We start from the raw sequence: 25,122 nt of genomic DNA, 5'->3' as shown, positions 1-25,122 counted from the left end.
GCATCATCTGTATTACTCTGTGGGTAACAATACATTGCTGCTCTTGGTTCCATATCATTGAATCATTGGCTGAAATTGCTTTCCTTGCAAGTTCGTCGTAAGTTCGACAAAACTGGTTTTCGTATTCCAGGGTATTATTTTGCATACAGAAATTGTTATTGCTTTTTGGAGTTATACTTTTAATGCAGAAGCATAAATAAAAGAATTAAAACATTTATATAGAAACAGAATTAGTACTACCCATGTATAATGTGCATCCTTATTTTTCCCTCAGATATTTGGGGAAAAAAGTGTGCATTATACATGGCAAAATATGGTAATTCAGGAAATAAAGGAGAATCCACGTTGAGACTGGTAGGAGATGTGGACGCAAAAACAGGCTGCTTCCATCCCAAGATGTGGTGGTAAAGAATCAGCAGGGATGTCTTTGCAGTGGAGGTTCCCCCGGAAGAGTGAGGGGTTTCAGACCCACATTGGACTTCCCAGCCTGGACCACCAGTGCTGGGAAGAGGAGTCCCCACAACATCTCTCTGAAAATTAGCAAGGATCCTGTCCGTCCTGTTAAGAGGAAAGGTTGCTGGAGTCCAGGCACTCCACTTAAAGGGCCAGTGCAGGACTTACTTGCTGATGGACTCACTCACTCTAGCTTTAGCACTGGGGCAGCAGCTTGGGAAGCATCAAGGACTGAAAAAGCAGCTTTCTCCCAGACAGAAGTGTTGGAAAGTAGGCAAAGCAATCTTGAGAAAGAAGAACAAAGTTGGAGTTATCATGCTACCTGATATCAAGTTATACTACAAGGCTAATGTAACCAAAACCATGTAAGAACAGATATATAAATCAAGGGAACAAGGAGAATCCAGAAATAAACCCATGCCTGGATGGTCAATGCATCTATGACAAAGGAAGGAAGGATATACAGTGGGGTGAAGATAGTCTCTTCAGTAAATGGTGTTGGGAAAACTGGACAGGTTCATGAAAGAAAGATGAAATGACTACTTCTTACACCATATACAAGAATAAACTAAAATGGATCAAATACTTAAATGTAAGACCTGAAAACCACAAAACTCCTACAAGAAAACATAGGCAGTAATCTCTGACATTGCTCTTAGTAATATTTTTGGGGGGGTACATCTCTTCCGGCAAGGGAAACAGAAGGGAAAATAAGCAAATGAGACTAACTGCATCAAACTAAAAAGGGTTTTTTTGGTATATTTTATTGACTATGCTATTAGAGTTGTCCCAATTTTTTCCCCCTTTGCCCCCTTCTGCTTGCTATACCCCCTTCCCTCCAGCAGTCTCCCCCCTTAGTTCATGTCTGTGGGCCGTGCATGTAAGTTCTTTGGCTTCTCCATTTCCTATACTATTCTTAACATGCCCCTGTCTATTTTGTACCTACCAGTTATGCTTCTTAATCCCTGAATCTTCCTCTGCCTCCCCTACCCACTCATACTCCTCCTTCCCCCTCCCAGCTGATAACCCTCCAGATAATCTCCATATGTATGATTCTGTTCCTGTTCTGGTTGTTTGCTTAGTTTGTTTTTGATTTTTAGATTCAGTTGTGGATAGTTGTGCATTTGTTGTTCTTTTTAATTTTCATAGTTTTGATCTCTTTCTTAAATAAGTCCTTTTAACATTTCATGTAATAATGGCTTGGTGATGATGAATTCCTTCAGCTTTATCTTGTGTGGGAAGCACTTTATCTGCCCTTGCATTCTAAGTGATAGCTTTGCTGCGCAGAGTAATCTAGGTTTTAGGTGCTTGCTTTTCATCACTTTGAGTATTTCCTGCCAGACCCTTCTTGCCTGTAAGGTTTCTTTTGAGAAATCGTCTGATAGCCTTCTGGGAAGTCCTTTGTAGGTAACTTGGTACTTTGCTCTTGTCGATTTTAACATTCTCTCTTTATCTTTAATCTTTGTCAGTTTAATTATGATGTATCTTGGGATGGTCCTCTTTGGGTCCAACTTGTTTGGGACTCTCTGTGCTTCCTAGACTTGTATGTCTATTTCCTTCACCAAATTAGGGAAGTTTTCTTTCATTATTTTTTCAAATAAATTTTCAGTTTTTTACTTTTTCTCTTCTCCTTCTGACATCCCTATGATTCAGATATTGGTACATTTTAAGTTGTCCCAGAGGTTCCTAAACTTCTTCTCATTTTTTCAATTCCTGTTTCTTCTGTTCTGATTGACTGTTAATTTCTTCCTTTTGTTCCAAATCATTGATTTGATTCCTGGCTTCCTTCCCTTCCCTGTTGGTTCCCTGTTTATTTTTCTTTATTTCTCTTAGTGTAACCTTCATTTCTTCCTTTAATTTGTGGCTGTACTCTATGAGTTCTTTGAGCATCCTGATCACCAGTGTTTTGAACTCTGCATTTGATAGGTTGGCTGTCTCGGTTTTGTTTAGTTCTTTTTCTGGGGTTTTGTTCTGTTCTTTCATTTGGGCCATAGTTCTTTGTCTCATCAATTTGGTGGCCTCCCTGTGTTTGTTTCTATGTATTAGATATAGCTGCTTTTACTCCCTGTTTTAGCATAATCTATATAGAAAAGTTACCTGTAAATTGTGTGGGGTGAAGCCTTAGGTAATTAATTGCCAGGGTGGGGCAGTCCGATTCACTGCTTTGTGGCTCTGTGTGGGATGGGGGTAGGGGTAGAGAGGGGATAATGCCACTGCCTGGCTTCTGGAGGTTTGCCTGGCACTCGCCTGTTTCCAGTCACCTCACCCACCTCCTGTACATGACTGGTGCCCTTCCAGCTGCTGCTGTGTGGGATTTGTGAATGTTCTAAGCCCATGAGGGCCCTTTAAGGGACAAAAATGCAGCAGTTTCTTCTACCGCCCCAACACCCACCAGTCTTTACAGCAGGAGGTAATGGGGGTTTATCTTCCTGGTGCTGGAACCATGGGCTGTGTGACTGGCCTGGGGCTGGGATTGCTTGCTCCCAAGGTATCCCTCCTGATTTTTGTCCACCACACATGAATGTCGGACTGTGAGTTCCACCGCTGCTGCTGCTGCCGCCTCCCCGCACCACACCGCCTTTCCACCCTGTCTCTGTGACTCCGCTCCTCTTACCGGTCTGGATGGATGTGGCTTCTTTAAATACTTGGTTGTCAGATTTCCATCCAGCTAGATTTTCTGGCAGTTCTGGGTGTTATTTGTGTTTGAGATCTGGTTGTAATTCTTTCTGTGGTTGTGAGAGGAGGTGAAGCATGTCTCCCTAGCCTCCATCTTAATGGGAAGTCAAACTAAAAAGTTTTTGCACAGCAAAGGAAACCATCAACAAATGGAAAAGACAACCTACTGAATGGGAGAAGATATTCACCAATGATATATCCAATAGGATGAATATCTAAAATATATAAGGAACTCATAAACTTAACAGCAAAAAGACAAACATCCAATTAAAAAATAGGCAGAGGACCTGAATAGACACTTCTCCAAGGAGGACACAACAGATGGCTGATAGACATGAAAAGATGCTCAATGTCCTAACCATCAAAGAAATGCAAATGAAAACCACAATGAGATGTTACATCACACCCGACACAGTGACTGTCATCAGTGAATCAACAAAAGTGTGTTAGTGAGGATGTGGAGGAAAGAGAACCCTTTTGTAGTATTGGTGGGAATGCAGATTGGTGCAGCAACTGGGGAAAACAGTATGAAAATTCATCAAAAAATTAAAAATAGAACTACCATATGACCCTGCAATCCCACTTATGGGTATTTATCAAACGAAATCCAAAACATTGATTCTAAAAGATACATGCATCCCTGTGAACACTGCAGCATTATGTGTAACAGCCAAGGTAGGGAAGCAGTCCATCAACAGATGATTGGACGACGAAGCGGGACATATATGCAGTGGGATATCACTTGCCCATAAAAGAAATCTTATCATTTGCAACATCATGGATGGACCTAGAGGGTGTTAAGCTAAGTGAAGTAAGTCACACAGAGAAAGACAAATACTATATGATTTTGCTTATATGCGAAATGTAAACACTAAAATTAACAAAATAGAAACAGACTCAAGTAGAGAGAACACACTGATGGTTGCGGATGGGAGGAGAGTTGGGGGATAGATGAATAACGTGAAGGGATTAAGAAGTGCCAATTGGCACTTACAAAATAGTCGTGAGGGTGTAAAGTACAGCATGGGGAATGTAGTTAATAATAATGAAGTAACTACGTATGGTGTCAGGTGGACACTAGACTCATCCAGGGGGTCACTTCATAGGCTGTATAAATGTCGAACCACCATTGTGCTTATCTACCTGAATGTCATAGATGATATTGAGTGGCAACTTCAATTGAAAAATAAACAAACAGAAAGATATATAAATGAAGAAATGGAGGGAAATGTAAGAACTTATCTAGAGGCATAGTCAAGTATATAGTATTAGCATTTGTAGATTTCATAGCCTTTTTCTTTTAAAATATTAAATAATAAAAATTCCTACTCTACCTTTTAATCAACAGGTCTTTTAGTGCATTCGTAAAAACAAGCAGTTGTAAATGTATGCTGGAGTATCCTAAAGTGGAACAAATCTTCAGATTTGGACAAGTATGTGGGTAGTTAGATGGCACAGAACGAAACAGCATCCTGCCTCACGTATCACTCCCCCTGCGACTCCTCAGGCCACAGATGCCCGGTGTACCCCCTCAGCACGAAGTTGCGAGGCAGTCAGCAGGGTGTTTTCACTATTTAACAAAGAAACCCTGGCTGTCAAATGACACACCCAAGGTGCATAGCCAGGGGGTGGTTGAATTGCAACGTGACGCCCTGTCTTCTCATTTCCAGGCCAGTACACCTTTCACGAACCCATTTGCCTCCCTGGTTATAATTCCTCTCATTTATTTAATCTTAACAGTGTTTTGACAAGCACAGTTTTCTTTTGTTCTTCAACTTGAAAGAGCCAGGAGGGAGTTTTCCCTTGGAAGGACCCTGACGCCTTGCTACTCTGGCACTCTGAGTTTGGGTTTACTGCTAGTGTTTTTACGGGCACCACAGTACAGAGTTGCGGCCGTTTGTGGGCTTTGTGTCCATCACTTCACATCTGCTGACTCATTAGTCGATGGAGCAGCAGTGTTAAGGTCGCTTTTGGAAAAATGAGGAAAGAGTTTCCACCTTGGCTCAGAGCTTTCCCATCACCCCCTCCCTGTAACACATCCCTTTTTTATTTGAGAGATATGTTTGGTCTTCAATTACGAATTTTTCCATGGGAAATGTTATGATGACACAGTTGCCCACTTTAAAAACCTCTGAGATACGGTGTACTCTGTCTTCTTGATCTACCTGAGGAAGTCATTGAAAGCAGGAAGCAGAACAGAGGGCTGGGGTCTCAGGATTAACGGAATGGAGAGCAAACCTCTTATAGACTTTTTAACCCTTCACTTACCGAGCCTGGATTGTCAGTCCAGCATGGCACTGACCGTTGGTGGCTTCAGTCACCTTATGAAGGTGGGGAAAAATCCCAGAGTTATGCGAGGAGTTCTGGTCCCTCAGGAGGCTGAGTTCCAGAGACTGTTTAGTGAGATAAGGCTTTCAAATGGCTGAATCATTAAGGCTATGACCAAATTTTGACTAGGAGCTTGTGAGAGAAGAGGGGACCCTTTCTCTTCGCTTGGTTAGTAAAGAATGAAGGATAGAGGGAGTTATCATTTAATGGGTATGGGGCTTCAGTTAGCGAGATGGAGGAGTTCTAGAGATGGTTGCACAACGGGGTAAATATAATTAACGCTGTTGAACTGCACACTTAAAATGGTTACGCTGGCAAATTTTATGTTATGTGTATTGTACCACAATTAAAGAATAGAAAAAAGAATGCCCGGACATTATTATGGAGTTCAGCCTGGCTTTCTTTGACCTTCTTCTTTGCCTTCGAAGGGTACTAGGTATATTTTCCATGTAGTAAAGACAGCTATACCATCCCTTCCAGGAAAGATCCCTCCTAGTTAAAGAAGGAAACCAGCGGACTGAGCTCAGAGGAGCTGAGGTTAGGGATTTTGTACGTATCTAACCTTGCTGTACCTACATTTTACTCCTTCGCCATGCCTCTTCCTAATTCATCTGGCATTAGTCTGTGGAACTTGTGCTTCGTTCCTTATGGTTGTCCAGCATCTTCACAGGCAGGATAAACCAGGGGTAGTTACCACTCTTTGCCAAGTAGAAGCCATTTCAAAATAAGTTAATTTTATTAGAGACTTAGCGGGCAGTGCTAAGTCATTACCGCATCGACGAAACATTAAAGAGCAGTTCATTATAATGGTTCAATGGAACTTATTAACAAATCAGGATAGGCGGGAAAGGCATTAAAGCGTGAGTAACTTAAATGAATTTGATGTGTCATATTCTGGTTTTGTAAACCAAGTGCTTTTTATGAACGACTGATAAAAACTCCACTCTTTCTGTCAACAGATGACTAAAATAGACACGACGTGAGGTACTGTGGCTCCAGAGAGGTGGCTCTGGGGCAGAACTCTGCCTCCTGCCTGGGTCTGAAGGACGAGCACGTAATTCACAGGAGGAGCAACTAGGCACTTTTGTTCTTTTCAAAAATGTACCTCCTTCATTTAGTTCATTATGAGAAGCATTTTTACCTCGTGCTATCTTTTGTGCTGTGCTCCTCATGACAGCAATGTTAATACTTGTTGAGTAGGTATTGTCATGTCCTCATGTTCTTTCTACAGTTGAGGAAACAGACTTGGAGAGGTTAGGTGTCTTGTCTACAAGTCTCACCATCTGAGACACCCCACAAAACATCGTGAACTTACTGGGTTCTTCCTCTCCCTTGGGTCATTAGTGAGAAGTTGTACCAGGAGTCTCTGTGGCCCGGTTGTCCAGCTATAGGTACTAATGAGCCTCTGAACTCCACACAGCTGAATCGATTGACGGGAGGCACATTGACCTGGGGCTCTTGAGGATGGGGAAATCTCTAGTTCTCAGTGCAGGTAGGATATTGGATTTGCTTGGAAAAGAACTCTGGATACTCCCACATATGTCAGTAAAGGTCTTTGAAGAGTAAATTTTAATCCCGCTACCATCCTGTGCCTATAAATCCTGTGTTTAGTTCTTGCTTTGAAAGAACTGTGTCTTTTTGGCCTTAATCTAGAGCCAGTTGAGATATTGGTGAAGGGTCAGATCTGTAGAGATCAAATTCTCAGCCTTATTATTTTTAAAGACTATCTTGGAGGATGTAACTTAGATGCATGGAGAAATGGGCTTTTGACACACCCCTGAATGAAATTTAGGCCCTAAATTGCAGGCTTCCCCTGTGAGGATAGTGATGGGGATGGGGATTGGGATGCGGATGGGGATGGGGTAGAGCCTGCCCCTCTGAGCTCACTCTATTACGGAGAGCACAGGCCATGGTGAGCCCTCTTTCCCTATGGAAAGGGGCTGGGCTACTCATGCCGGGTTTTTCTTTCCGGTAGACCAGTCAGGTAACTCCTCTCTGGGGAAGGATGAGAAGATAGGAGAGTCCAGGAGTGTTAATCCGCTAAATTTCCCTCAGGTTAATCTGAGAAGTGGGAAGAAATGTTCTTCCCTCACAGTTGTTACCTTCTAACTCATGTGCAAGTTCCCTAGGTAGCTACTGTAACATTTTTAACTTAACATCAGTGTTTACAATGCTCACCTATTTTTAGTTGAAAAACTGATCACTATCGAGCCTTTGTTACATGGAGGTGGATTTAAAATAAGTTCATATTAGAAATACTATTGTACAGTTCTGACATGTTAATAACTGTTCATTTGGGTGTGAAATTATTTTAAATAATTGATTTTATCAAGTAAAGGAGGCTACTGAAAATGTAAGGAATAATTTAGAGGAACTCAGAAGTATTACATTATTATATATTGGTTTTGTAGAGTTCTATTCATTTTAATACAAATCATAAAAATCCCCTCTCTTCCTTTTAATCAGTAGGGCTTGTGATGGATCCCATATGGTAAGAGTAGGTCATCAGATTATGAGCAAAGTGCAGAGCAACTGCCAGGTCAGAAAATGTGAGTGTGTTTTGTTCTTCTCAGGTGAAGCTGGGCAGTTTGACACGCCTGGAGAATTATACTAATGCCTCAATATAAATAGTGCTTACAGTTTATTTCCATGAGCTCACCTGGTTTCTGTAACTACCTTGTAGAGTAGTAACAGCGGCTTGACTGTATCCCGTCTTACAGATAAGGAAACAAACTTTGAGAGGTAGTGTGGTTGTTCAAGGTTACTGAGCTGGGCAATGGTGCAGATAGGACTGTCCTCATTGTTTTTCTTTCAAACGTTACTTTTGTGTGTAATATTTGTATAGATCAGTTTTTCATTTTAAAAGCAGCATGAGAAGATTTTAAATAATTTGGAAAGAGGAGAAAAATGTCACCAATTACCTCTGTACCCAACATAAATCAGTATAAACTGTGAGTTCTCAGAGGGGGAAAACAAAATCTCCAGGTCAATAATTGCACAGTTATTGTGAGTTTGAGGTCTGGTTACTGAGAATCCCAGTTTGAGGGGAACCAGTGTGTATAGAAAATCTTCGATTGTGGGTCTTGGGGCAAAGTGGCTCCTGGGCTCCTGAATAAAGCAGAAACTTTCTCAGGATGCACTTAGCAAAGAATCTAAAATTCCTCTCCCCCTCCATCTGTTCCCTTGATTCATAGCAGCCTTCCTCTCCCCTCACCACACGCATGCCCTCAATTTGTCGTGAATAATAAACTCCTGACGTGTTGACTATCTCTTAAGCAATATAACCTTTATACCTTTGTTTCTCCTGTACACATTGTGAAACGGGAGGACATTGCACGGATGAGGCGGTGGGGTCAGGAAGGTTAAGTGAATTTCTGAAGATCGCGTGGCTGGAGAATGGCAATGTTGACTTCCCATTTCCAGTCCCGGAATTGCCATCCTATCATGTCAGGCTTGAGGAGGATGCCATGTTGATGAGCCTCTTGCAGGATATATGGCTGTTTTTAAGTGGCCATACTGTTCACTGTAATCTGATTAGACAGGTGTGGTGGGGCTGGGCAGAAGTGTTTGAACTTCCTCTGCTAGGTGCGGGCAGCCACTTTCGGCTCTTAACCTAAGGAGGCAGTATCTGTTTTAGGAAGAGTAGTGTGAGAGTGGTACCCAGGATGGACTAGAGCAAAGTCAGTGTTTTCTGGGAACTTGTTGGGCCCATCCCAGGCCTACTGAGTCCGGAACTCTGGTGGTGGGGCCCAGCAGTGTGTTTTGTAACAGGCCCTCGAGGTAAGTCTAATCACTCTGAAGCTTGAGAACCGCTGAATCAAAGCCAGAACAGTCAGGAAGGCATTCCTGGAGACTGTTTCGGAACTCAAAGTTGAAGCGGTGAGAGTCTCAGTTAATGTGATAGCGATGGAAATGGGGAGAACTGACTCCAAGGGACGTTTGAGAAGTTCTGGCTGAGATTTAGCTTGCTCTCTTAGTCATTCCTTGCCAAACACAGGGTAGTGCAGGTATTGTGTGGGTGTGCGTGTGTGTGGGGGGTCTTAATTTCATGTGAGCATCTTAGTAAACCACTTAGAAGGGTGGAGTTCACAGGGTTTGGAGGTGCTGAGCTCCCGCTTTTGTTCATCCCTGAAAGCTGGGGCGTGTACGTGCATCCTGCCAGGGGACAGCGTGGCCAGCTGAGATGCAGCGTGATCGTTCGTTTCTTCTGCAAGGGAACCGGTACCTACTCACAGCCCATTTCCCTGTCATAAAAGATGAGCTGTAACCTGAGACCTGGTGGGAGTGAAGATTAAGAGAACAGGCAAGGGGTAAAACTGGAAAACCTAATAGTTGAAGGGGTGATTAGAAAAGGAGTGGGGATTTCTGAGCTAAAAATTGCTTTTTGTCCTTAGAGTAAAACCCATTGTCTCTGCCATTACGGCTCCAGATTTCTGCGTGCCTACTGTCCTCATTTTCTCCTGCTCTCTGCCTTGCTCACCACATTCCCAGCTTAGAGTCTCCCCCTCTCCCCTCAACCTGGATATTCCCAGGGCTGCATCCATATCACAGCCTGCAGAGGTCACCCTCACAGGGCTTGCCATGACCTTCTCATGAATGTTGGGCCTCATCCCACGCGCCTTGCCAAACCAGATCCTCTCCCAGACTATTTCACCCAACCCGCGATGATCTTAGTCAGCTGCTGGTCTTCTTGTGTGGGCCTGCACTTCCTACCCCAGGGGAACGAAGGCCGCTTCAGAGCCCCGGATCCTGTGTGTCTTGCTTGTTGTATTCCCAGCCCCTAGAAGGGTGCCTGGCACATAGTTAGGGCTCCATAAATGTTAGCTGAATGAATTCAAAGGAGAGATTTGATTGGAGTGAAGGGTAGGGGTAGGAAATGGGGGAAAATGTGACTGTAGACACCAGACAGCAAGTGATGGCTAAGTTGGACTGGGTAGTGGAGGCGAAACAAGATAAATCCAAGAGATATTCAGGAAGTAACACTGACCAAATGTTTGGCAATGGACTGAAGGGAGGTATCAAGCAACTTTCTTGTGAAAATCTTCCTGAGAGAGGTTTGTGAACTCCTAGCCTCTTCAGTCACTGGAAGCTTAAGGGCAAAGCAGTTATGGGTTATTCAGGGTTCTCCAGAGAATCAGGACTAATAGGTTGTATAGATGAGGAGATTTATCTTGGGACTTGGCTTTTGTGATCACGGAGGCCTAGAAGTTCCAGGACCTGCTGTCCCCAAGCTGCAGAACCAGGAAAGCCCGTGGTGCAGTTCAGTTCAGTCTGAAGGCTCGAGAACCAGGAGCACGAGAGAGCACACAGAGTCACCCATCCTCTGCGTTTTGCTCTAGTCAGGCCCTCCATGGACTGGAAGATGCCTACCCACATTGGGGAGGGACATCTGCTTTACACAGTTCACCAGTTCAGCAGCTAATCTCTTTTGGAAACACTCTCATAGACTCGTCCAGAAATAGTGTGTTACCAGCTGTCTGGACATCCGTTAGCCCAGTCAAGTTGACATGTAAAACGGACCATCACAGATTTTTAGCTCTTCAGCTATCCCTCCACTAAGATTGTCTCATTTCTGCACCACCCTAGAGGAGAGGTACTTTCAAGCTCTAGACATGAGAATTTCTCTGTTTGTGCCCAGGTCAGCTTTACCTAACCACTCACCCAGCCATCCCCCTGACTCAACAATATTTCTGGAGTATTTGCTATGTTCTAGATGCCACTGAAGGCGCTGGTGGCATCACAGTGACTAAAACAACCTCCTTGTATTAATGTCTTAGAGAGGGAAGGTAGACAGAGACAAATATGTCCAAAAATGCGGCATGGGATACTTTGGATGGTAATAAGTGGTATGGATTGAAAAACAGTGAGAGAGGCTGGGGTGGGGTCCATGAGGCAGTTCTGAGTTGATGCTCTGGAGCTAAGATCTGAATAACGGGAAGGTGCCAGCCATTAGGAGTTTTGGGGCAGAGGGTCATTCCCTCTAGGACCTTCAAAACCCGTTCCTGTTCGGTGAGATTTTGTTTTCATGCTTGAAAGAATGAATTTGGAAGAGGTTGGAGACATGGAAATTAGACTTGAAATACTTTTAAATAAATCATATTGCTCATTTAGCTATTGAAATGTTTTTTTGAAATATTTTCCTATTAAAATTGTTACAAAAACATTTTAGAGATGGCTCTAGTTTTAAAGAGCAAAATTTCTATTCATCACATAATTAACATAATTTTCAAAGGGTAAAATCATGACTCTCATAGAGGTATAGAAATGGGCACATTTTAAAGACGCAACTCATTAATCAATGGGGAACTAGGCAGATGTGTTATAACAGATGCAAAGGAGAAATGAAAACAACACACATTTGTGTGGAATAAAGGAGTGTTGAAATGAATGTGCAAATTCATGGACAACTTAGCTTCTACCCTGGAGGAAGGTCCCTTGAATGACTCCTGGCCAGGACTTAATTGACATGTCTGTGGACAACAATTATTTTGCATTGCACCCATTTACTTACAATTCGTAGAGTTGTAAGACAGCTCCAACAAAATCAAAAGCAACTAACCTGGAGGGGTCTGCTCTAGACAATTCAGTTTTCCACTAAAGCACATTTCCCCCTTATATAATCAAAGTAAAACAAAATAGCTCCTGCTCCCCCATGAGTAAGGGTCGTTCCTATGTCTGTGGTCCTCAGAGTGATAGAGGGGTGCGGGAGGGGGTGACTGTCATTTATTCACTGCCCACCACGCGCATTACGCATCATCTGTTCCACGCTCACAATAGCCCCATGAAGTAGGTGGGGGTGCTCCCACCTCACAGAAAAGGAGGTCAGCTCTCGGAGGTTCCGGACACTGCTAATACGTGGCAGAGTTAGCAATACGGCCCAGCTGTGTTTCCAGAGTATGTGTGCACACACGCACACACACATTCCCTGTGACAGCTTGCTAATAGTAAAAGCTATGGAAATTCTATAGATTATTTTCTTGATCTTTAGGTCAGCATCAACCAAGTTGGATCTCAAGAGTGGCCTGGAAGAATGTGAAGTGGCATTGAAATTATTTCTAAGCAACAGATTTACAGATGCCTTAGAATTGCTGCAGCCATGGTAATTAACTTTATTTCTTTTAGGTAAAATGTATGTTTTCAGATGCGTTTGATGACTCTGTCTTTTATGTCATTCTTGTCAGTTAATTTATCTGTATTTCCACATGAATATTTGGTTGAGACCCCTTACTGTTGGTTAGTTTTAATATTCAGTTAAGAAATCTTGTTTTTTCAGCTTTAATCAGTAGAACATTTCTGATTCTTATATTTTAATTTCTATATGTGTTTAAATAGTGTCATTTATATTGTCTTGTAGAGCTCCATTTTGTTTTCTTCAGTGAAATATTTTTATGGATGTTTCTCTTAAGCTTAAATGTAATTGAGAAGAGTTTCCTTCAAAATGGGCATGGGAAGAACTAGAATATGGTAATCTCAAATTCTAAGAAAATTAAGATCATATAAGTACTATTGGGACTCCCTGTTTATGTGATAAACAAGTTAGTAACTTGACATAAATTAATAGTACCCATTAAGTTTTAAAATGTGGCAGCAAGACCTGTGCTCAGCCTTCTTACTAGGCCTCACTTCGACTGCCGCCCCCAGCCCTGCAGCGTGCCTGTAGCTTGCCAGGAATACCTGCCCTTACACTGCGCCTTCAGACACAGTTACCTACTTAGATGGAGCTTGGATCTCGTACAGTAATTTTCTAGAAGGTCAGCTGGGCACAAAAGTGGGATCTCATTCCTTTGAGCCATCAGTATGGTAATGTGACTCTGGTCCTTGCCTTTGAAACTTAGAAACTAATTTACCTACCGAGGGGCTGCTATGATAATTCTGTTAAGATTTAGAAGACCTCGGTCACTTAGCATTTCAGAGGTTAGGAACATATGTTAAAGTAGATGCTAGTAAAGCCCATAGCCTAAGGAAATTGTCCAGTGTTGTCTCCAGGGCTCTTCTCCTAACCTCTGCCTTGCCTGTCTCCTGCCTTCTTCCCCAGGGACTTCTCCATCTCTCCATCTCGTGACTCTGCCTCCCTCTGCCTTCCTCTCTGTCTTTTTTCCTGTCTCTCCTCTCAGCCTGCTCTCCTGTCTGCATCAGTTTCTAGTCAAACAGGACTCCTTTTCTCTGCCACTGACACCCAGCTGGACATATGTGGAATAAAAATAACTAATTTAGTATTGTATTTCATGAAGTTATATATTCTCTGGTATTTATGCATGTTTCACTCTTAAACATAGCTTTTTTTCTTACTTGAATACTGTTTTTTCCTCTTGGAGGAACTTCCAGTTTAATTATGAGGTTTAAAACCACAATTACTGATTAACTTCAGGCTCTCATTCCTTGCAGTCCTTTTGAACAGCCAGGGCCCACACTGTTCAGAACAACCTGCCAGTTACCAAAGGCTGTTCGGATTTCTTCCACGGGGGAGAAAGAGTAGAGCGGCTTGCGTTGGCTTTGCACGGCAGCCAGCTGTTGTGATTATATTTGAATTAAAACTGAAATCGTGCATTGATATTTCAAATCTTATAAATAACATTATTTAAGAAGTTTTGAGAAAAGTGATGGTGAGGTTTTTTTCACAGCCTGAGAATCTGGAATATCTGCCATACACTAGGACTAATTGACCACCTTAAGAATCTGAGTGATTCTCACTGACAACTTGATAATTTGGATTACCGAGAACTTTAACCAGGGTATCAGATAGTGGGATTAGATTGGATATGCAATTGAAAAGATACTTTCCTCAGGGCCCTTTGCCACCGACCTAAGTTCGTTGTAAAAAATCTTTCTTCCTCTTGACCTCTGGTTGGGGGAGAAGAGTGGACAATTTTAAATGAGTCTGTACCTTTCAAAAAAACATCAGAATCTATCACAAAATGTATTTCCAGTAACTGTTATTTTAGCACTTAGAGCTAAAGACAGCACACCGCCCCTTGTTCAACAGGGAAAAAATGGTTTGCTTTGCAACGTCTTCTAGGAAATGAATTTGCAGGCTGCCCCCTTGTGCTGAAACAGGGAAAAGCATCTTGTCTCATTTTGTTCCAAACTGGAATCTTCTGTGCTGCCTGTGTGGGTTTAAATTGGAAAGTCCTTGATACTTGAGTGTTTTAGGACCCGTCCTTTACCGTCTGTGTTATTTCAGTGACTGTGGTAAAGGAGTAAATATTAATATCACAGTGACAGTCCAGACATGCATTTATTGGGATTTCTCTTGATTACCGTCAGACAAGACCTGAATGCTTTTCGGTCGAGTTGAAATGTGCTAACTCCCTGTGTTGCCCCCAGGGCTAAGGACAGCATGTACCATGCCTTGGGCTACAGTACCATTGTGGTATTGCAGGCCATCATGACCTTCGAGCAACAGGACATCCAAAATGGCATTTCTGCCATGAGGGACGCCTTACAAACCTGCCAAAAGTATGAACCGCGTAATTAAAAACTTGAGATATGACTGTAAACCTTTATGTATGTGTGATAAATGAGTGCAGTTTGCCCGACTGAGAGCTCCCTTTGAAGTTGGCACAGTTGTAGAAAAGGACTCGCGATTCAAAGCTTTCTTGGCCTCATGTAGTTTTATGTGATAGAGACAAAATTTCCTGTTAGGAAGTACAGTATAATTCTTGTTTGGCCAAATACTTGGCATCTGTGCCTTCTGCTTTTCTTTATAGATTTTCAAATTTATTTTAATTTTTGCTCTGTGTGTATGGGAAGACTCAAGCAAAAGCTGTTAGCTAGCATTGGTGAATTTTAACATCGTGGAATTACGTACCCATGTAGTTATGTGGCAAGCCCCCAAATGAAGAAAATGTTCAACTATTGAACTCTGAGTTTCGTTCTTTACCCGTGGTGAATCTACCACAGAAATACCCATCTCAGCCATAGGAATCAGGGAAGGTGCTTGGCAGGGTTGGTGCTTCACTGTTTTGGCTGGGTTTTCCGCTGACGTTTTCGGTGAGCAGGGGCTGAGTGCCCAGGCCATGGCAGCCCAGTGCTGGGAGGTGGGGGTGCAGGGCTCAAGGGGGTGGGCTCTGCCCTGAGGACTTCAGTGCTAGCTCTGCCTGGTGACTCTTTGGTGTGATTGTGACTGAGGTGAATGTCAACTGGAAATGAGCTCAGGCTAATTGTTGTTATTTTTCTTTCTATTTCCTTCCCTTCTGCTGATTCTATGCAGATATAGGAAAAAATGCACAGTTGTAGAATCTTTCTCAAGTTTTCTTTCTAGAGGATCATTGGAACAGATGACTGAAGGTAAGAGTCATTTCAAAGGTTATTTTTCCTGTCTTTGAAAATTTGAAACGTGATATGCTCCTAAAATTCAATACTTAAGTGTATCATATAAAGTCAGTGGAATGTCTTTCTCTTTCCCATCATACTCTCCAGAAGTAACCATTGCTATTAGTCGGTTTTGAAGCCTTGCAGTCTTTTCTGGGTACATATATACACATATACACGTAAGGTACACATGGGGTTTTTGTAGTGAGTAGTTCATGAATTGTTCATTTTTGCAAGCATAGAATCACATTATATATATTGTTCCACAACATGATTTTTTTTTTGATATTGATGTTTTCCCATGCCAGTACTTCATTCCATTTAATAGCTCTGGTAGTGGTATTCCATAGGATGGGGTACCATTTATTACTTGCTTTTTCTCTGTTGAGATAGTTGCATTGCTTTTACTTTTTCACTGTTATAAATAAGGCTGTCCTAAAAATCTTATACCGATGTCTTCATGCATTTTTTGTAAGTATTTCAGAGGATAGAGTCCTTCAAGTGGAATTACTGTGACTTAGGATTTGAAAACTGATAATATTTATAGGTGCTGCCTGTGTTTTCTCTAAAGAGTTAGGTCAGTTTATAGTCTTACCATCCATGTATGGAAGTTGCTATTTCTCTACAAGCTATTAAAGTTTTTTTCAAGGTAAAAGTAATTTTGATACCTTAAGAAACATTGATAATGTCTCACAGTTTGGGGAATGCTCGGTTTGTGGACATTCGGGACATGTTCAAGAGCCCAGGAGTGGCTGCTGCACCTCCGTCAGATGGATGGGGGAGGGATTGGCTTCGTTGTCAGTTGCCGCCCGTTCCCCCTGAGATCAGGGCAGGAGATCCATGATCAGCTCTGTTTTATAAGTGTTGCACTGCAGTCAGAACTGATTATCCAGATGTCCCTCGGAAGAGAAAATATGTTCTTCAAATAAGGCCATGCTAGAACGAAGCTTCTGCCGTCCCAGGAGAATTTGTGCATGTGCTGTCATCGTTGAATTTGCTCCCTGGAAGAAGTAACACAAAACAGGGTGGCTGTGGCTGAGTCAGGCGAGCGCAGTTCTGGGCGCTGCTGGCAGGGTCATTCCTGGTCTTCAGGGTGTGCCAGGTTCACTTCTGAACGTCTTTATGATGAAGTTTTCTTTTGCTAGAGGAACTTGGGAATGTTTGCATGATGTGAGTCTAGGGCACTGATTACAGCAGAGGACTATGGGACTTGTTCCAAAGGGTATGATGGTGCCCTTGAACCATCATAGAACAGCATGGCATGCATGGGTCACTCTAGGCAGCTGATGCCCATCTTCTCCAAATGACCCGTAAGAACCCATAAGAATTTTCTCTGTCCCCTTGATTTTGGGTAGAATATGTCTTCATATTGTTCAACTTCGGGCCGTTGATGTAAATTGGCCCCAGTAGTCTTGGGGTGTACTAAAGTAAGTCTGTGGGAAATTAAATGGGCCCCAAAGAAATTTGACTCTTATTTATAGTCTTCTTTCTGTTTTTCTCTATATGGTCTCCCTCTAGTAGTGTATTACCCCCTACCTTCCTTTTTTTTTTTGCAATGTGAAGGCTTGCATTTGAGGTTTTTTTTTACCTTAGTTTTGGGAACAGTAACATGGTATTTTTAATGTAAGTATAAATAATAATACTAATTTAAAAAGTAATAGTGATAATGGCCCATTATGTTTATGTGTCAGACATTTTTCTTGCTGCTTTTCTTAACATTATTCAATAGAATCTGTGTAGCCTCCTTTTTATGGACTAGGAGCACATGGCCCATGATTACACGCCTAGCAGAGCAGGGTTCAAACCTGACCTGCCTTTCTCTAAGCCGTGGTTCTTTCCACTGTACCCCGGGTTTTCTCCTGTAGGCTTGTAGAAAAGGGCACAGACCGTGTCATATATGGACAAGGGAAATGTTGGATTGTTTCTGTTAGACATCTTGAAAATAAATGGTACAGTGTCCCTGTCTTTATTATGTCTTTGGACATAGCACTTTAGAAAATCTGGAGTAGGTAGAAAATTGCTGTATACTACATATTAAAAAATAAAAAACAATGAGATACTACTGCATACCTGTTAGAATGTCCAAAATCTGGAACGCCGACAACAACAAATGTTGGCAAGGAGCTGCAGTGGGATAGCAGGAACTCTCCTGCGTGGCTGGTGGGAATGCAAAATGGTGCAGCCACTTCAGAAGGCAGTTTGACAGTCTCTTATGAAACATACTGTGCAGTAACCACTCCCCTTAATACTTACGCAAAGAGTGAAGCTTATGTCCATGCAAAAACCTGCAAATGAATATTCATAGTAGCTTTATTCATAAATGCCAAAACTTGTAAGCAACCAAGATGCCCTCCAGTAGGTGAGTAGATAAATACACCTCCAGACAACGGAATGTTGTTCAGCACTAACAAAGAGCTATCAATCCCGGAGAAGACATGGAGGGACCTTATATGCACATTGCTAACTGGAAGACCCCAATCTGAAAAGGCCACATGCTGTGTGTGATTCCAAGTGTATGACATTCTGGAAAAGGCAAAACCGTGGTGACAATAAAAAGATCAGCGTTGCCAGGGGGCCGGTGGGGGATGAACAGGTAGAGAGCATGGAGGGTGTTTAGAGCAGTGAGCACTCTGTGTGATGCCATGGTGGTGGAGACACGTCACTGTGCATTTGTCCAGACAGAGAATGTGTAGCACCACCCATGAAACCCAGGGTGACTTGGGATGATTATGATGTCAGTGGAGGTTCACCAATGGTAACAAATTATCACAAATGTTGCTTAGTGGGCAGTGCTGATGTGGCATGTGTGGGGGTAGAGGGTGTGTGGGAAATCTCTGTACCATACACTCAATTTTGCTGTGAGCCTAAAACTACTCTAAAAATAAACTTAATTAAAAATAATAAAAATAAATTAATGAGACTATGGCCTATTCTGAAATATAGATTTATATAGACTTTTCTATTTAAAGGCATGCTTAGCTAGCATTAACATTTTGCACAATGGAGATATTTCCTTTAGTGAACTAAGGAATTGTGAGGAAATAAGACTTTTATAAACTAAGTTGCATTTTATTCCTAATGAATTCAGTTTCCACTGTAACCCAAACAGACTTTGTATTCAAGGGAGCATGTCAAAACATTGTAGCTTTAGTATGTTATTTGTTTTTCCTTTTGGTAATTTTCATTGACATCCTTGAGTGGCTAGTTGTGTGCAAGAGTGAATATATTTAATTAAACTTTTCATCGGTTTAACATGGAACATACCCATTTTCTCTTGTGGCTGGGATATTGCCCTAAAAGGCTTTCAAATTGCCTCTAAGAACAGATATTTATATACTGTGCTTAAGATGTGAGAGGGATGTAATGGGAAGAATATGTACCTCAGATATATAGAGTTCCAACTTTCTTGCCTTTACCTCTGCTTTCTGCTTACACCCTTTAGCTGCTCTTAGATTTGTTGTCCATCAGCCTTCTGCTCAGATCTCTGCAGGGACTCTGACATTCGAGGTTGTCCACAATTTAGCCCCGGCCTACATTTCTAGGCTCACTGGCCACTCCTCCCTTTACACCTGGTGCTTCGGCCCAAGGCACACCCGCAGGTGATTGGAGCTTTCCTTGCTGCACGCGACACCTGTGCTGGCCCCGTCCAGTAGCAGCGCACCCTCGGCACCTGCCCCAAGCCAGCAACCTGTGTTCCTGAGCAGGCTTTCAAAGTGAATGATTCTTAACAAGTCCTGCTTGTTCCAAACATACCTAGGAAGAGGATATTCAGGTGACCCTGTACAGGAGTTACCAGTTTTTATCCCACTGAATACCCTGAGAAGATTCAAAAGCACACTTGGAGGTGAGGTGTTTGGAAGGATTGAAACCCTGTCGATGCCGCCAGAATGAGCGGAGGCTGTAATTCCTCAGGTGTGGCCCCATCGGTGTGCAGGCTCTTGGAGGAGCTTAGCTGCATAGTGGCTCTTTTGTCAATTCAGTCTGCAATAGGAGCATGAGAGGAAGTTGAACCAATTTGTGAGAACCAGTGGTGTGTATGTGTGTGTGTGGGGGGGTGTGTGTGAAATGAAAGAAAGCACTAGTTCTCATCTAGTTTGATTCAACAGTATTTCCACTAGCACAGAAATACCCTAATTTTCATTTAAGTAAAAAAAAAAAAAATCTGCTTTCTGAGCTTCTACCAAAAAAAGCACGACCTGGACCAAGGGCTGTACCCTTAGTGAAAGTAGTTAGCATGTCTCAACTGCTTCTCTGCCTAGTGAGCTCTACGTGCAGCACCTCAATTCGTTCTTCAGCGTAAAGTAGTCAGAAACATTGTGGCCAGTCTTTATAAATGAGGAAACCAGCAGAGATGGGGAGGGTAGCTTTCCTGAGGTCCTATAGCTAAGTTCTTTGGCAGAGCCTCTTCCCCTACCCAGGCTGTTAAATACCCCAAGCTCATTTATTTAAATAAAACCCCAATTTTTTCCTAATGGATAAAACAGGTATCTTCTGATGTTTTAATGCAAAAATGCAAAGATTCCTCCTCCTTCCCAATCTCTGCTAGTATAATGGATTGTTCAGGGAGATAGGCCTTGTGTTCGTGGGTGCTCCACGTGTCGCTGGGATACACAGTACTGCACAGGGGTCAGGGCTTTGCCCCTTAGCTAGGTACCTCGGCGATCAAAACAGCCTGAAACTGCGCTTTTCATGTCGTCTCTCGTGTGTGAGGAGCCATGACTTGCGCTTTCAGGGCCGTTCTTTCTCAGAGCCCTAGAGAATTGCTGTTTTCTTCGCATGTTAACAGTGGGTCTCATCATTGCCATGGTTACCATACCTTCGTATTTTAGAAGCCAGAATTCACGAATTTAAGTTAGTTTTTTCAGTCTTTATAACTGTTAAATTTGCACATTACTGTTAAAAATAAGTGGTTTTCTTTTTTTTTTAATGCTTTTAAATTTTGGTGTCCTCTTGTGAGCTGAGTTTGAGTCTCTGTCACCAACTGCCCAGCTCCTTGCTGTTACATTTGAATGGGACCATAAGATGACTTTCCTGAACCATTTTGCACATTCCGGGAAAATTTTGCTGAGAGACTGAGAGCTGAGGTCATCATTCCACTTTTATGGAAGCGTCAGAGCAATATAGGTTTTTGTGTCTCTCTTGGGCTCATTTTATCTACCAGTCTTTTCTGGACATCTCGGAGCAATTGCCGTGGACATGGGGTTTTCCTAAATATGATTTTGTTTGTTTTTAATAGAGGAAATGCATGCCGAAATCTGTTATGCCGAGTGTCTCCTACAGAAAGCAGCACTCACGTTTGTGCAGGTAATGAACCTTTGCCTTAGAACTGGTATTGCTGGGAAAGCCTGCCAATACTCCATAGAAAAAATGTGGCTCTTTCTATGTTTCAGTTCTTTTGAATTAGAGTTGCAATGAAAGATATTTGTTATTCTGAGAAACTTGGGCTGAAAAAAAGAGTCCAGGGAGCTTTATTTCTATGCAAATGCCCTTAGTCTGTTTCAAACCTCAGTTCCTGGAACCACTGCCTTTTAAAGAGGTTAAAGAACCTCTGTCTTGCAGGTACCACAGCTAACTTCAGGATGCTTCTGTGTATGAGAACTGAGCTTCTCTCTCTCTGTGCTTGCTGTAATTGGTGGAGGGTTGCACACAGCAGCAGAGGAGGTTTCCTGGCTATTTCCTTCTTTCACCAGATGCCTCAACAAAGCTCAGTTATGCATGCATAGGGAGCCACGCTTTTCATGTATACTTCAGTTTTTATTTTTCTCCCTCCTCCTATTCTCATTCCCCTGTCTTGCTTTTAGTTCTTCCTTCCTGTGGGTGAGCATTTTTAAAAAGTCACTAAGTAACCATGAATTCTTTTCTTGTGGGGCATTTTAATTTCACCTGTAGGAGCTGTTACAACAACACCTTGCCTATTATTGTGTCTTTCAACGCTTCCAAAAAGCATGGATTTTAACATCACCGCTGCACAGGTGGCAGTGATGGCTGCAGTGGGGCAGCATGGGGTGGAGATTGTAAGGGGCAGAAATCCAACTGTAAAATGGAAAGTCTTCCTTGATCTCAAGGTTTTACATTGTTTGGAGAGATGCTTTTCTCTTTTTCTGGAGGTTGACCTCTTAGGTTGGGTTTTGGTTTCGTGAAGTTGAATCAATCTAGTCTATGACTCTGCTTCCTAAAACCTAACATATTATGAAGGCTGAATGAAAACAAGTGTTACTGCCTTAGTAAACATGTTAGTCATGGAGGCCTTCAGTTTTTTCTCAAGTGTTTTCCAAATAGGGATTTGACAACCAAATCTGTGGTTATGCTTGGGGCCTTGTAATTAAAGATCTGGGAGATATCCCTGGCTCTCCTCTTCCTCATTCCTCCACATCCAATCAGCTTCATGGTCATGCTTCCACTACCTTTTAAAGATTTAGCAGCTCCATCTCTTCCTCTTTCTTCTGACTGTAATTGTTCTGGAGAAAGTGCTCATCAGCTCTTCCACAGGCTGCACAGCAGCCCAATGGATTTTAACATCTGTCTCTGATTTCTCTTACCTCCAGCTCATTTTCCATTGTGCAAATGAACACCCTCCCAGATGACAGCCTCACCTTGTCATTTCTCTGCTTCAGCATTTAGTAGCTCTCATGGACTATAGCAGTGGTTCTGTATTAGAAATGGGGGAAGTTTTTTTAAACTAAACTGGTATCTCCCCCAAGTCCCCTACTCCGCTCTCACCGATGTCCACCAATGGCAGGTATGTTGCATACTTGAGCGGCATGGGTAGACGCGGCTTTCTTACTCCTTAGTCATCCCCTCCGTTGCTGTAGGTTCGTGCAGCAGTACTGAGTTACACAACACAGAGAGCCGAGCACACCATGATCTGTAATGCTTCCTGGTCTTCCCACCTTTTCCTTTGCTTGCAGAGTTTGTACCTGCTTTGCCTTTCTTCACCAGGCCACTTCCTAATTTTTTTTTTTTTTTTTGATGTCTGTGTGCTTTAAGCACTGATACTCCAGGACACTTTTGTGATTCTTCCTGTCCCACTAACCCTCCCACCTTCGAGCTCTGATGACATCCTGCTGTGCATGTCTCCATCCGGATGCATTCCTCCACCCCTTAACGCACTGCATTGCTTTCATCTAATTTGCAGTCAGGTGCCAGTGTTTGGTGAATCATGAAATGAGATGTTCTTATTTGAGGCATATTTTAATCTAATTTAAGATATTGTTTCCTGGCCATTATTGCAACTTGTGCAATCACAAAATTCCTTAAAATATGAAGATAAAAATTTAAGTTTCATAGTAAATTTTGTATTTATTGATTCTTTTAATAATTAAAATGTTAAATATTTAAGTAATTAATGAAATTACTAAATTGCAAAACTAAAATCAGTTTTTCTTTTGCTTCCGAACGGTGTTCAAGTGCACAGGAAATAAATACCAGAGCATCTTCCTGGTATTAAGAGATTAGAAATATGTTCTTGGGAATGCGAAACATGGGGACATCTCCATTTGCACCATCTGTTGTATAGGGCGGGGCAAAAATAGGTGTACCGTTATGAATATGTGAAACAGTTTATTCTTGTATTAGTATTTATTAATTATTGTATTATTTTCCATACAAACAACTAACCTTCTTTTGCCCCACCCTGTAGTAACTTCCTTCAAGCAGTTATTTGATATACTTTGTTAAGAGACTCTTTTGGAACCCTAGAATGCGAGCCGTGGAAATAGTATTCATTTAGGCCAGTTGCCTCCGTTTTATGGTTGATGACCATTAGGCAAAGAGGAGTATTGTCGTATTAGTGACAACAAATTTAGAATCCAGAACAGTTATTTTAATCTGGAATTGTATAGAAATGAAATTCACACTGTTAAATAGACTCTGCCTGCTAAAATACCCTGGGGGAAAAGAACCATAATCCCATTTACTGGAGTATGACTGACAGGGACAGGAAAGTTAGGCCTTAGGAGCATGGTTTAAAGCCAACCATTTTAGCTTCTGTTGAGCCCAGAAGGAAAGTGCTCAGTAGATGAGGATGCTTATTAAAGTAGCTTTGGACTAACTTATGTGGCCGCTGATTGGTGAGGATTATTTCTTTAATTCCTTCCTTAAAGTAGTTTGAGGATTTTAAAAATGTTTACTTTTTGTTGTCCTCTGACTTCGAAGAAAAGTGACAAAAATTTTAAAATGTAAGGCAAGAATGTTTTAATTGAAAATTTATGTACTCAGAAGATTGAATCTTGTTCTAATCACACAACTACATAGCTGTAGGGGACGTTTTAAGGATCTCTTACTGAATGATCTAATTATCTACTTGAATTGTTTTCAGGATGAAAATATGATCAACTTCATCAAAGGTGGACTCAAAATTAGAACAAGTTACCAAATATATAAGTAAGTTAAAAATTAAGATGTGGGCTTTTTAAATCTTATAACCAGAAGTTTGTTCCTTTTTGACTATAGTCATGGGTTTTTAAAGAATTCCCGCACTATGTACCACTTTGTACTTCAGAATTCTCATGAAGTATGACTAGGTTTTTTATATTTGGTGTTGGTAAAAATACACTTGATTTTTGGTTTACTGAGTATGTATTCAATGCTATAGGACAACAGAATTTAAGTTTAAATGTAATTTTAAAGGAAAATAGCTGAAAAATAGCTGGCTACAGTTTATGATTAGATAAACTTAGTATCTCTCTTCTGAAAACAATATATAAATTAAAAATGACAGGTATGTCTTTGGTCCAGCCTCTAGAGTAGAACTGCCCAATAGAATTTTCCACAGTGATTCAAATGTTCAGTTAAGGTGGATAATGGTGTTGTTCATATCTTTTATATCCTTTCTGATTTTTATCTAGTGGTTTAATCATTTACTCACAATGTTAAAAATCTCCATCTTTGATTCTGGAGTCATTTATTTCTCCAGAATCTTTAGTTACATCAGCATTTGCTTTATATATTTAGCCTCTGTTTTTAGGCTTATATATATTTTATTTAATCTTTCTAATAAATTAACCTTTTTATGATTATGAAATGTCCCTATTTAGATTTTTATATTATTTCTTATCTTGAAATCTGTGTTGTTGTCTGATATTAATACATTTATTCATGCTTTTTTTGCATTTTCTTTTTTTAAAATATATTTATTGATTATGCTATTACAGTTGTCCCATTCCCCCCCCACTCCATTCCATCCTGCCCACCCCCTCCCTCCCACATCCCCCCCCTATAGTTCATGTCCATTATTCATGCTTTTTTAATGATTAATGTTTGGTTGCATATATTTTACTTTAAACCTATCTTTTTATATTTAAATTGCATTTCTTGTAGATGTACATAGTTGTGTTTTGCTTTTTTATTCAGTAT

At 41.5% G+C, this 25,122-nt stretch overlaps 1 protein-coding gene across 3 annotated transcripts in view; it reads left to right on the top strand.

The window, feature by feature from the left end:
* TTC39B (tetratricopeptide repeat domain 39B) overlaps positions 1 to 25,122 on the top strand; it is a 138,292-nt gene that overhangs the window by 79,531 nt on the left and 33,639 nt on the right. For all 3 annotated transcript variants that reach the window (XM_045193659.3, XM_045193660.3, XM_071221591.1), the window contains 5 exons: positions 12,446 to 12,556; positions 14,782 to 14,913; positions 15,668 to 15,744; positions 21,005 to 21,072; positions 24,086 to 24,150. In XM_045193659.3, the coding sequence (XP_045049594.2) occupies positions 12,446 to 12,556; positions 14,782 to 14,913; positions 15,668 to 15,744; positions 21,005 to 21,072; positions 24,086 to 24,150 (453 nt within the window). The remainder of the gene's footprint in view (positions 1 to 12,445; positions 12,557 to 14,781; positions 14,914 to 15,667; positions 15,745 to 21,004; positions 21,073 to 24,085; positions 24,151 to 25,122) is intronic.

Source organism: Desmodus rotundus, chromosome 1, assembly GCF_022682495.2.
Source record: "Desmodus rotundus isolate HL8 chromosome 1, HLdesRot8A.1, whole genome shotgun sequence".
Taxonomy (NCBI): domain Eukaryota; kingdom Metazoa; phylum Chordata; class Mammalia; order Chiroptera; family Phyllostomidae; genus Desmodus; species Desmodus rotundus.
The sequence above is the reverse complement of the archived record's forward strand: the minus strand, read 5'-3'. Positions and strand labels throughout refer to the sequence as shown.